The sequence below is a fragment of the Electrophorus electricus genome, chromosome 6, assembly GCF_041902795.1.
Source record: "Electrophorus electricus isolate QZ-2024a chromosome 6, ASM4190279v1, whole genome shotgun sequence".
NCBI classification, from domain to species: Eukaryota; Metazoa; Chordata; class Actinopteri; order Gymnotiformes; family Gymnotidae; genus Electrophorus; species Electrophorus electricus.
In genome coordinates, this window is record NC_137502.1 from 2,824,397 (window position 1) to 2,837,707 (window position 13,311).

General features: G+C 46.8%; 1 protein-coding gene across 3 annotated transcripts; it reads left to right on the forward strand.

The window, feature by feature from the left end:
* The first annotated feature begins 67 nt into the window (after nt 1-67).
* kiaa0513 (KIAA0513 ortholog) lies at nt 68-13,311 on the forward strand. Of its 3 annotated transcripts, none has more exons than XM_027018015.3 (13): nt 68-174; nt 5,294-5,777; nt 6,033-6,132; nt 6,405-6,478; nt 7,058-7,128; nt 7,383-7,587; nt 7,750-7,790; nt 8,190-8,268; nt 8,473-8,550; nt 9,381-9,410; nt 11,100-11,180; nt 11,403-11,497; nt 11,740-13,311. In XM_027018015.3, exons 2-13 carry the CDS (start codon nt 5,410-5,412, stop codon nt 11,787-11,789), a joined length of 1,272 nt encoding a protein of 423 aa, XP_026873816.2. In that variant the 5' UTR covers nt 68-174; nt 5,294-5,409; the 3' UTR covers nt 11,790-13,311. The 3 variants fall into 3 exon arrangements, with proteins under 3 accessions (XP_026873816.2, XP_026873817.2, XP_081572101.1); XM_081715975.1 differs by lacking the exon at nt 68-174 and adding an exon at nt 1,044-1,426; XM_027018016.3 differs by lacking the exon at nt 9,381-9,410.

Below are 13,311 nucleotides of genomic sequence, written 5' to 3' on the forward strand. Positions count from 1 at the left end.
GAGAGCGCCCGAGCGTCACGTGCTTGCCTTTGACGTCATTTGATGACGCCCCGCCTCCTAATCGTGGCAGCTCTGTTGCGCATGCGTGCTTGTGAACTGGCGAATGTTGCGAGCTGGTACGAGAACCGTAGGTTAACGTGCAGGGGAGACGCAGTTTAACCGAGGACCTCTCGGGTAAGTTATAGCTAATAAACCTTAAAGAGAGGACACGTTGCATGACCTATATGTACGCAGACGTCTTTTGTGTGTGTGTTTTTAAAATTATTTTTGCAACAGACTGAATTAAAATGCACATTCCCGATGACAGTAGTCTCTATCGCAGTTCTGTCTGAACGCTGCATCGTGTAATTATTGCGCTGGGTGCGCTGTTTGCACGGCTGGTGCACGGGGGGGGGGGGGGGGGTTCTTGTTGGGCAGCTCCTGCTCGAGGTCAGAGGAGCTCCGGTCTTCCTTCACGACCGCGCTGGCAGCACAAAGCCTGAGCTGTACCGGATCCTCTACGCTGCTGTTCAGATTGTGGCAGCTTGCTGATTCGTCTTCTTCAGCGTATAAGGAAATGTTTAACGCCCAGTCGTCAGCAGTTTTTATGCCAGGTTAAGTAGCTGGGGGAAAAAAACCCAGTCGGTCAAATAGAACATTGAGCAAGAACTGCTAGGTACCGTCCACAGTCTTAGATATGAGTGTTTACTTACCGAAACTACTGCCTGCCTCTGTCATAGGACATTTAATTTTTTTCTGTTTGAGCTCTGAAATTAAATGGGAGATGAAAAGGTGGATGTTACAATACTCTGGTGGCTGTTGCAGGTGGTTTGCCTGCTTTAAATTAACCCAAATGTTTACACGTATGCACAATAACTAGTATTTTTGTAATCATTACACTGACCTCTGCATAGGTTTTGACAGAGCATCACGGAGCACTGGGCTATCGCCACAAACAGCTGAGTACTCAACTTTAAAAATAAATAAATAAAAACGCCACTTTCAAATACAAGTTCGTTAGATATCAGTTAGGCATGTTTAAATACTGACTGGTGTTGCATAAATGTAGTTTATTGCATATGAATATTGTTAATCCATCAGGTAAATCATTGCTAAGAAGGAGAGTAAGTGGAAAAAAAGTGGGAGTTTCAGGAGAGATGGCTCGTCTCTGACGAGGCTGCGGTGTTTACATATTCATATATCCTCCCGCGAGAAGCCTAAAATTGTACGCATCAGAATGAGCTCTCCCGAGTGGCATGATCCTGTGGAATGGGATCTCCAGAGTGGCATGATCCTGTGGAATGGGATCTCCAGAGTGGCATGATCCTGTGGAATGGGATCTCCAGAGTGGCATGATCCTGTGTCTCCCATTTTGCGAGCAGGCAGGTGAAGCACGTGAACCTTTCGGCAGATGTTCGGACATGGGAAACGCTCGCAGAGATATTGCGTAAGAACCGGTAGAGTTGTTTCTTTGTTACTGTTGCACCTGAGAGAATAGGTGTTGACGCACGTGTAATCCTTTAAAAACCCGCTTAAAATCTGTTTGGACTGGGAGTTTTTGGAGTTACTTGACTGACTACACCATTAGAGCAGGACATGGTTGAGTGTACTGTTTTAGAAACCTAGCCCTGGTCTGGGAGTGTTTGAGCTCAGTTTTGTAAACCTAGCCCTGGTCTGGTTGCTAAAGTGAGCGTCTGCCTGAGGCTTTTCTTTTTCTTTCCGTTTATCTTGAATTTGTTGCCCTCGGGTTCCTGTGGGTTCAGCTGCAGTGGTGCATGGGTTTATCGTGAGGCTCTGTTGCTATGGTAGTGTCTATTTCCAGCCCATGCTGTGATACTAACTGTAAGTGATGGATACACTAAACACAAAATGTGACCTTGCTGCTGACATTTGAACATTAGGCCCAGTCACACAGTTTTCCACTTTAAAGGGGACCTATTTTACCCTCTTTACACAACTTAACACAGTTTGCTGGGGTTTTAATAACGTGCTTTGGTTAAAACACGACGCGGATCAAGCACCACAACTCCCCTCACGCGCTGTCAAAAGTAGCCCTGCTCAGAACAGTCGGTTTGAGTGCCAGTTTCTCTACGTGGTAAGGAGTTAATGGATGTAAATGGCATTTTCGCCCAGTACAACATGCTAATGTCACTTTATCCCTGAATAGCTGAGTGGAACTCGACTGGAACTTTGACTGGGTCTGTAACTCACTTGTTATTCACATGATGAGGTTCATCTTACAAACATTCAACTAACTATCTGATATCAATACTGGTACTGTGCATCCTGCAGCAAATAAAAGCCAATAACTTTAGAAAGTTACATCTGGCTAATACATCAACTAGTAATGCACAAGTTAGCTAGCATAATTATTTTTAAAATGCTTAGCTAGCCATATTTCCTTCAGCTGCAGTTTTGCCATGCACAACTGTACTGATCCCTAGTTCAGCAAAAGCATCGTTGCCTGTCATCCATTTACAGACCGGGGTTGTAAAAGGCAGTCAGAACCAAAGTGGTTAGGTAACGCGTAGCTAGCTACAGGTTTCTGTCGACTGTAGCTGGGATGTTGCCCTCAGAAATGAGCATTATCATCTGAGACTGGTGGCTGATATATCGCCGGTCTGTGCTGCCAACAACAGAGAAGTTCCCGTGCCAAATCTGAACAGCTGGTATTATTTCAGATGTAGGTAGCCCACAATGAACTGACTGGGTTGTCCTTTTCCCATTGTTTGCAGGTTGGTAGACATTCAGGATACACCCAACGTATGTGCACAAGCACCAAAAAACTGAATTTTCATATGTCCCCTTTAACGTCTTTAGTCTTGTTTAAGGGGTTTTAGTGTCCAAATAAGTAAAACAAACCAGTTTAAAGACTCAAGAAGGCAGCCCGGGGAGAAGTCACTTACAGCCTAACAGACACTTGGATCAGTTAACCAGACAAAAGTGGTTTGTTGAAATTAAAACAGTCTTGAGTTCACTGTTTAAACTGAATAGGATAATAGGGGATTACTTAGTCATCATTAAGCCCAACCAAAGTTCAGGTTCAGGAATGGGTACGGCTCACGGGTCAGGAATGGGCACGGATCAGGAATGAGCATGGCTCACGGATCAGGAATGGGCAGATCTGTTTCACTGTTCAATTTTAAGACATCGATCCAAAGCTCTCTGGAACAAGCAGGGCCTGCAGACAGCTGTCACACTAGAAAAATGGCACTGTGCATCTCACTGGAGAGTTATATCTGTCCTTCCAGCTCACACGCTGCTGTATAATGCATGATGTGATGTGTCCAGTGTGGTGTTCCATCAGTCTGAGGTGAGTTGAGCTGGATGTTCTCAGGGTCCGTGAAAGAACATGTTGCCTAAGTGCACATGTGCCATACTCAGCTAAATCACTGTGGGTCTCCCCGCCCACGTTGAGCAACATTCTCTCTCATTGTTCAAAACAGAGAGTTGTCCGAGCTTCGCACATGGTGATGTCAGTTTAGGGAAGCTGCTTCTTGTGGTTAAACATCTAGCTTTTTATATGTCTGCTTTGAATTTTGGCAGTGGTGGCTCAGTGGTTAAGGTATTTGACTTGTAATCAGAAGGTTGCTGGTTCAAGTCCCACCACTGCCAAGTTGGCACTGTTGGGCCCCTGAGCAAGACCCTTAATTGCTCAAAGTTTTACTCAGCCATGACTGTAAGTTGCTTTGGATAAAAAGTGTCAGATAAGTTCCGTAAATGTAAGTAATCATCCATAATCACAACGTGGTGTATAGTGGTGGTAGATTATGATGATGGTGGTGAGTTACGGGAGGACGATGGTAACTTTTCTCCAGCTCATGTAGCAGAGATACTGCACAACATGCAGCTGCTTGGCCACCGAGCACTCTCCCTCTTTCTCTACTTCTCTTCCTCTCACTTTCTCTCTCCCTCTCTCCTCTTCCTCTCCTTCTCACCAGACTCTCTCTGTCTCTCCTCCCTTCCGCCCGCCGGGAGCTGATCTTGCGTGTGTATGAGGTCCGCGTGCCGGGTGACTCCACACATTGTGCCGATATCACGAAACAAACATGCTCGTGCATTGTGGACACTGACTATACGCTGCTTCCTGCTGTGGCATTTCCGTACGACCGTGAGGGGACAAGGGAGATTTCTTGGTGGTTCTTCCTGACTTTCGTCCGTGTCTGTGGAGAATGAGGAAAGGCAGTGCAAGGTTCTGTGTCATTAGTGCAGAAGAAAGCAGACCCCATATTTGTGCGAGCCAGCTGTGCCCCCCCAGACGTTTTTCATTTATAGTGTCTGCATGTGTGTGTGCATGCGCACATGCACAAGTGAGTCACACTTCTGTGGGGCTACATTACATAACTGTCCTTTCAGACGTATTTCTGCAGCCTATGGAGGCTAAGGAAGGGCTTTACATGATTATGGGTTAGAGAAGCGTCTGTTGAATAGAATATAGATTCTTGTGTCATATAAAATTTATGGATTGACATTATGATGTTGGTTTTATTCACCTTATTCATGGATTATCGCTATCACTGTTTTGTAATGGTGATATTTCAAAAGGATCCAGTATGCAAGTGGATAAACCTTTTGTGTGTGGGGGTGTGGGTGTCTTGTGATCATTCTGCTAAATCTCGGATATTCCAAGTATATAAGGATATATATACCCTCCGCTAGGTCACACAAGGTTCCACCATTGTGTTTTAAATACATTGCAAGGCACTTTGAAATTACAATATGTAGCAGTGTAACCACTACCTATTCAAGCACTATTACTCTGTAGTCTGGTTTGCATGTGAAGCACATACTATAATCATATGTTGCAAATTCATTTGCAGTTCCCACGTTCTGGAAACAGATGGCACTCTCTCGTGAACGAGACGAACTCACTATGGATGCTGTTCAGGGCCTCTTGTCAGTATGCATTAGCCTACAAAAGCCAGTGTTTCCTTACAAGAAGGGAGACACCGGAGTAGCTGGTGTCTGTCAGGAGCAGAAGCAACACTAGTGGTCGTCCTATGTGAGCTGGCCAGCAAAACTAACCAATCAGTGGTGTAAGTCTCACTGCATGGTCATGCCACGCAGACATAGCTCATGGCATTTGCAGTGATGTTGAAACATCTAATGAGATTGAGAAATCTTACTTACCTACTAAGAAGGGTTTTGCGGGGTTGTTGTTTATTTGTGTTTTACTTTGTTTTGTTTTGCAAACATGCTTGGAATGACCTCATGTATTATTTAGGGGGGAGCAAATAAATCCCAGAAACCTTTATTTGGAAATGACGCAAAGTGTGTTGAGCATATTAGGAGGTTACCAATGCTCTTCTCTCAGGTTCTGCTGCACCTTGGGAATACGGGAAGTGGAGGAGGAGCGCCCTCTATAGGTTTAGAGCTGAGGTATTTGTCCCCACTGCCACCCAGCAGACTGCATTGCCCTCTAGGATCAACATGGAGGGGCATGCAGTGGAAAACCTCATCGACTTCGATGTGCCTTCCAGCGCTAAAGGAACAGTGCCTTCTGCTGTTGGTCCTCCTGGCTTTTTCTCAGCGCAGCCCCTCATTCCAGAGCCTGTGTCAGCTCTGGGTCTTCCCAAGCCCGTGTCTGCCACAGCGACTGCGGACGGGCCGGGGGAAGGGGCAGACGAAAGCGACGCCACAGGGTCTGCGGACAGCGAGAACGAGGCTTCTGATTCGCCCTCACACCAGTCACATTCCCGACGGTCGTCTTCCTCATCCAGTCACAGCGCCGAGGAGGCGGACGAGGCAGAGAGGCGGGAATTCATGAAGGCCTACGTGGAGAAGCTGTTTCATGGGAGGTGAGTTTCATGCACCGAGGGCAAATCTTTCTCACCGCACGTATTGATTAACGTCTGAGAATATGAGAACCCCTCTGAAGACTAGACTAGTCTTCCCTAAAGCATAACTCGTACTCTGAGACACTGTTGAAATAAAGTTACACTGAACAAAAGTACGATATTGTCTTTAAGTGACATGATTGTGGGGAATGTAGTCTTTTATTCTGAGTTTTAGCTATTGGTTTGAGAGATACTTACATACTCTCTCTTTCTCAGGCAGGACTTCGACCAAGAAGAGAAAGCGCGCTTTGGTGAGCTGTGTGGTGGTGAAAATGGGAAAGGCAGGGAGTGGTTCGCCAAATACGTGAGCGTCCAGGTATGAGAGGACACCTTTAGCCACCATCTGAATGTGTGTCGCCAGTGCATGCACGCACGTATGCACGCACGCACGCACGCACACACACACACACACACACACACAGAGGACGTGTAAACCTGTCACATAAAACCTGGCCACTGTCCACCTGCATGTCCCTCTAAACAGCAACTCTGACTTCAGTGCAACCCAATGATATGTGAAATGATGGCGTGTGTGTGTGTGTGTGTGTGTGTGTGTGGGGGGGGGGTTACTGCTTGGTCTTTTCACAGCGTTGCAACTCTAAGCGTGTGAGTGAGCAGACGTTTTACAGATTGGTGCAGTCTTTCGCTGTCGTCCTGTTTGAGTGAGTATATCTCAAAAGCTTAGAAATTCCAGAATTCCAGTAAATCATGAGAAAAAAATATTTCAGAATTCTGTGAATGTATTTCACAACCCCCTCCTCTACAGTCACAGTGAGTCCTCATGTAGAGAGAATTACTCGGCCTCCCCATATTGTGCAATATGTAATTTCACAAACCAGCCGGTTGCGTCCTGCCTCTCTGATTTAACCCTAAACCAAGGCCACTCCCTCCTGGTGTAAGCCTCCTACTTCTGAAACATCATTTGTGGAAGTGAACCATGTCATTGTGAAATTGTAAGAACCACCTCCCACCCGTGTGAATGTGGAGGGTACGACTGGTGCTCCAGGGCACGGGACGCTGTTGTGTCTTGATCAGTTTGTCCCGGCCTTTAGTCAGACTGACTGGATGTGGGAATTATACTGGGCCACACTACACACTCCGTGTTTGAAATCATTCCACAACGTCATTTCCTGAACCGTTCCAGGAGAGTCAATATTTGCGTAAACGTGTGTGAGTGTGACGAGTGCATGGTCGTGGTGAGGCCTAACCTCCAGCCGGTCTTCTCTGTAACCACATGACAGGTGCTACCAGATGGACGACTACAGCCCTGCTAAGCACTTGATGACCATGTGCTTCACCTACTATTACGTCGGTAAGAAATGGCGCGTCGTTTTGAAGGCAAACGTTCTAGAAAATAAATGCACCAGGACCTCGGTCTGGCGCTGATGGCTTCCTGTCTTTGTGTGCATTACTTTAGAGTGGACAGACTTCTTCCTCTCTGCTCCCAACACCAACACGCTTATTTTAATGAACATAGGCTCTAAAGGAGGTTTATTTGTTTTGGCGTGTGTGTGTGTGTGTGTGTGCGCGTGCGTGCGTTTGTTTGTTTGTTTGTTTGTTTCCCAGGGAAGCTGCAGCTGTCCCCCACGGAACTCCTTGAGAAGCCGAGTGCAGGCATCGACTCGTACCTGCGCAGCGGGAAGGTCTGGCTCTCGGGCACCAAGGACATGGCGGAGAAGCTGCTGAGAAGCACCACGGCGAAGACCGACGTCAAGAGCTTCTTTGGAGGTTTGGAGAGCAGGCTGAGAGGCCCCTCCACCCACAAGAGCAAGTGAGGAATACTGCCCTCTACTGACCGTGCCTAGCAGTTTCACACAGGCTACAGAGAATGGAGAAGTACACCAACCTCTCTGTTTAGAAGGAGACGCTCACAGCTTCAGACCTTTTACCTACGTGTGACACACACCCTCTGTGTTCCCTGTTTTGCCCACAGTGATCCAGAGAGCCCAGCAGAAGGGAACCCTAACACACCAGGTAAACCTGTTACTGTAACCGCGTTTTTGACCTGTGATGAGCAGGTGAGGGAAGCAGAAGCAGGAGACCAAGGAAGACCAGAGGAATTAAGACCTGACACCCCCTCTGAGGTCTCTGCTCTCTGTGCGTCAGCTGGGTTCTGTCAGCAGAGTTCCCCCCCCCTCACACTGAGGCCATTGGGAATGTTTTCCGGCAGTCCTGCCTGGAATGTTTTCCGATCTGTTCCTCAATTAGTTGGACAGTGAGCAGTGTCAGGCCTCTAAGTGTAGGTCCAGTCAGACACACAAGACACTCCACGTCCGCACGTCAGCACTCTCTCACTGCTCTGGGTCACGTGTGTGAGTGTGTGTGCACACTCATGTTTACGTACGTGTGAATATGTGTCTTTTCCTGCTACAGCGTCTCCAACCATGCCACCAGAGAAGAAGGGAGGAGAGAAGATTTATTTGTACACGCACCTCAAACAGCAGCCAATCTGGTAGGTGCTGCAGTGGCTAAAGTTCAAAGCCGCCCTGGTAGTGTAATCCTTAGATAATTACTGTACGACACAGATGAAGAAATGGAACTGCTTGACCATATACCTCTTACGCATCACCCTGCAGCAGTGTGCTGCTCTCAGTCATGATGAGGTACCAAAGCGATCGCCTTGACTTCGGAATACTGTCCTGTCCTCTGTTCCAAGGCACACCCTGAGGTTCTGGAATGCTGCTTTCTTCGATGCTGTGCACTGTGAGAGGAATAAGAGGTCCCCCACCACCAGGTAGGAAGGGCGGAGAAGTCGTTGACACTGAGTGGGGATTCTGCTCCACCTTGCTGTGTATTTATCATGCTGTAGAACTCTACGTCTGGGGCTGTGTGTGGCAGGGTGTGTAGGTACCAGCTACAGGTGGGTGCGTGTGCGCGTGCGTGTGTACGCGTGTGTGTGCGTGTGTGTGTGTGTGTGTGTGTGTGTTTGTTAGCCTGGGGACTTTGCTGAATGTCTGTTCATTGTGATGTTCCGTTGTCCGGGCTGGTGTGACTCTGTGCACGTTTCATGTGTTGTGGGTGGAGATGTTTGTAGAAGACGAGCCGTGAGGTTGCACTTGTTACGTCTGAGCTGCATTTTAGTAAATCACATGATCTGGTGTTTCTCATCCTAGACCCCAGCCTCCCCCCTGCAGTACCCAGAGTTGCTGTCTGCTCCTAACATGCACGTACCATGTTGTTTTGAACACTGAATACCACCTTCTGCTGGGTCCTGAGGACTCGGCTGAGAAACTGATATAAAGTGTGTGTGTGTGTGTGTGTGTGTGTGTGTGTGTGTGTGTGTGTGTGTGTGTGTGTGTGTGTGTGATTCATACATTAATATTCTGCAATATACGAAACGTCTGACACTTGTCATGGTCTCCAGCTTCACTCTGTGTGATAAACACTGCTGCACTGATCTGCTCATCAGTCAGTCTCTCTCTCTCTCTCTCTCTCTCTCTCTCTCTCTCTCTCTCTCCCCATCCCCCTCTTTCCTCTCTCTTCTCCCTCTGTCCCCCTGCCCCCCATCTCTCTGTGCATGCCACGTTAACCCTTTGTCTCCTTGCGCCTCGCTGCCTCGCGCAGGCGGACGGCTGAGGAGGAGAAAGACGAGAGGTCTGTCGCTCTTTCTGTCCGCTGCCCTGGACGCCACTAGACAGAAATGGGCCAGGAAAGGGCAAACCCACCAAAACTCATCCCCCACAAGAGCAGTAGAACCCGCTGGGGCAGCACTAGATGAGGGCCTGGAGGAAGTGGTGGCAGGTTAGGATCTGTGCTGACACGCTCGTGCAGACCTGCAAGGTCATCTTCCCCAGTGCCTACAGCGGGAGGCGGGCAGGAAGTCATGTCATGGGCTGATAAGATATTCGCTGAGTTTTTTAAAACCGGAGGAAACCAGGCCCAAAACTGCGCGCCTCAAACCTGCCCTTGTGTTCAGCTCAGCGCCTGGCGCTCAGTGCAGTTGGTTCGTGTTTCTGCTTGAAACAGATCAGCTGGCTTGTTTCACAATAACATTATTTCATTATGATATAATTTGATAAACTAAAAAAAAAAACTCCTGTTCTTCCTTCCTTTAACTTTGACTTTAAACTTTCCAAGGTGGCCTCAGTTTTCTTCATTTCCTATGCACCACACCACCAGGCAAAGTGTTTGCTGTTCGCTCACTGTTTGTTAGTTAGGCATGCATAGTAGAATAATATAACCGCTTCTTGCATTAGGCCATCCTTGAACCTCTGTTGGTGTCTGCCCAACTCGAAATGTTGCTTTGAAATATTTCATGCCCAGTTTAATCTGCAATTCCTATGTTTGTTTTATATACGAGTGAGAATTAGAGGGTGTAGATGCTCCGGTTCTGATGCCGTGATTTCTGGGTAGTGGAGTCCAGGCTTTTCTCTCTCTCTCGCTCTCTCTCTGGACACACTGCTTTCAGTGGGCTCTTCTCTCTGTGTGTTTCTCATGGGTCCCGTATGGTCTCATCGTGCTGCCTGGCTGGATTGCATGTAGCAGAATGTTAGCATGCGCGACTCCCTCTGTAGACATCTCCCTTCTGCCATGGGAGCCCGTCGCTCTTCCAGGTCATGGTGGAGATTGTCCCAAAACATGTGAGCAAGAAAAAAAAAAAGTTTTCTTAAATCCAAACCCAAACCCAAACACAAAACCTTTCGACTTTTCTCATGAAAAAGGCTTGTCAGCAACCAGGAACTGTAATCCCCTGTAATAACGGCACTTACAAATGCAACTAACTACCCACAAGCATCTGCTTAAACTCTAACCCTTATTAAACATGGTGCGATGGTTTCGGATTCTGTAGGACCGGACTGTATTCCTTTTCACACATTACGTCAGGAAGACAGCATGACATGGGAGGAATTCAGGAAGAATTCTCTCCAAGCTGTGTGTGTGTGTTTTCTTTTGCAGGTCACGTTGCTTTATGTGTGTTTATTCGCAGCCTTGGCTATAGCTAACCACAAAACACTGCTTACACCCCCCCCACCGAGATTCCCTAATGTCTTCCCTTCGTGGATGTGTGTGTGCATGAAGGCCAGAGTCACAGTGCGTTCGCATATCCATGGTCTGCCGTGCTGTTTGCTCCCTCACTCTGTGCTTCCTGTGCGGTTCGTCGACTGACAGCGTTGAAGTGGATCAAAGTGCCCTGGCAGGGGGCGGCAGGCTGGACAGTGGGGAGGTCCTGAGCCCCCTTCACCCCCTGCTCATTAAACAAAGCAAAACTGACTCATTAAACAAACAAAAAACAACAACAGACTTGATGTCAAACCTTGACCTTTGACCCTCACACCTTTTCAGGGAAAAGTGGTGTCACATGACCCAGGAGGAGAAAGAAGACAGCTCCAGGATTGATGAAAACATCACTTTTGGGCAGCTGGGGTGAGCAGTTGCCTTAAAATGACTGGTCGTGTTTAGAAAGGATGTTTCTAATGGATGGGTCCGAATAAATGGTGTATTTCTTTCAAGCTGAATTTTTATTTTTATCTCACAAATGAGGGTGTGTCTTTTTGCCACGGAGAGTGTTTTGTTTAGTGGTTTCATTCTTTGTGTTTGTTGCTTTGTTCTCAGTGTTTGTTGCTTTGTGTGTGTGTGTGATCCTAGAACCTTCACCCATAATATGCTGGCCTTTGGGCTGAGTAAGAAACTGTGTAACGACTTTCTGAAGAAGCAGGCAGTTATTGGGAACTTGAACGAAGGTAAACCAGTCCACACCCCTGACATCCTGTTTCATATCTTAACCTGTTTGGTCTGTGTAATTCATCCGTTTTCTTTGACTGACGATAGAGAAACCTCTGTATTTGTCATCTGAGGTTTATAAGTTGTACAGTGACTGTTTCATGAACTAAAGAGTTTTCTTCATGATAAAAAGGAAAGTGTTTAAAAGTGTTGTGCAGTGCAACTGCCGTGTTTCTGGACTCTACCCTGTCCTCCTGTTTAGACCAGTACAAGCTGCTGAGTGACCATATCGAACAGATGGCCGTGGAGTGAGACCCAGTACCCGGTCGCCTCTCGCCAACATCTAGTCCTGCCCCATCAGCTTCCAGAGGCCTGCTCAGACACCCCTGCCCCTGCTGTGCAGTGGGTCATCCAGCGTGGCGATTTTTAGCATGCACATCAGCTTCCACTGGGTCAGCCGTACCGCTGACTGTTCTGTCTCACGCAATAAACATACCATGTATATAATACTCACCTAGTAACCAGCCGATTCTACACACTGCTGTTCAGCTCAAATGCATAAAGTGTCCTTTTTACTCAAGGAAAAACTCTAAATCCCAGCATTCCTTCACCTTTGTGATTTTTACTTCCTGGTTATCCTCACCAGATGAGTTCATTTGTGTTGTTAGGCGCCTGGTACTCTGGCCCAGCAACTTTTTACGGAGATTAACATTTATGGCTTTTTTCATTGTTTTAGCCTTTCCTTTTTTCTCCTCCCAACTAGCTCTCTCCGTTTGTCCAAAACTTGAAAATCTGTTGTGACCCCCTCTGCGGTCCTGCTGACCATTTCCAAGTGGATTCTAGTCCGTCGTTGTTTGAAATATTTCCTCCTGCACCATGCATGTGCAGAACAGTGTTAATACCTATGTGTGTGTGTGTGTGTGTGTGTGTGTGTGTGTGTGTGTGTGTGTGTGTGTGTGAGCCTCATGAACACAGATTGTTGTAGCTCTGTTCAAAGTGCCTATAAAGATTTCCCTCTCTGAACTGTCCCTCCGCAGAACTGGAGATATAAGCTCGTGTCCACATGTTGTCCTCCTGTCTCCTGGACGGCAGCGAGTGAGTCATTAGGATTGCACTAATCTAATCTCCCTGCATGTCCCCTCTTGCTCTGTGCGTTTGCGGTTTTGAAAATGAGACGTTTGTGATTAGATGGGGGTCATTGTGAGCATGACTTTTTCTATTTTCGTGTTGTGCATTGTCAGGTGTTCAGTGAGCATGTCTCAGTGGGATGGTGAATAGAGTTGTAGCGTAGTAATCCTTTCAGCCAACAGAGGGCGATCAAACCACTCCTTTTCTCCTGCTGAGCCGGGGAGGAGAGAGTGAGAGTCTGAGAAAGATGTGTGAAACGGTTGGAGGAAGACTCCTCCAGGGTCGATAAAGCATATATTCATAAAGTTAATATATACAGTTTGTAAATACAAAGTTTTTTTAATCACGGAATGTTATAGTTTGTATTGAATTTGATGCAGATTTGCAACATGGCTTGTCAACAGGGATCACTGGATTGTTAACTTTTAATTTATGCTGTGTGTAAGTGCTGTTTTATGCTGTGTATGTGATGTTATATGGTGTGCATCGACATTTTAAGGACGTTTTCGTAGTAAAATGTGTACTTTGTAAATCGTGATGTAATTCTTAATGTAGTGTATTTCATTGTGAATGGATTATTCTCTCAGAATTATATTTTCCCAAAGTGCCCTCAAATTCCCCGCTGGAATGTACCACTCAGAATATGTTACCCCGTCTACACTATGAATATTATATTGTGTTTATAATAAAATTATTATTTTTTAAA

Excerpts from the sequence above, each read along its gene's own strand:
- kiaa0513 (XM_027018015.3), top strand. The coding sequence starts at position 5,410 with ATGGAGGGGCATGCAGTGGAAAACCTCATCGACTTCGATGTGCCTTCC. Across the intron at positions 7,129-7,382 it reads CTTCACCTACTATTACGTCG|GGAAGCTGCAGCTGTCCCCC; the intron begins GTAAGAAATGGC and ends TTTGTTTCCCAG. Across the intron at positions 7,588-7,749 it reads CCCTCCACCCACAAGAGCAA|TGATCCAGAGAGCCCAGCAG; the intron begins GTGAGGAATACT and ends TTTTGCCCACAG.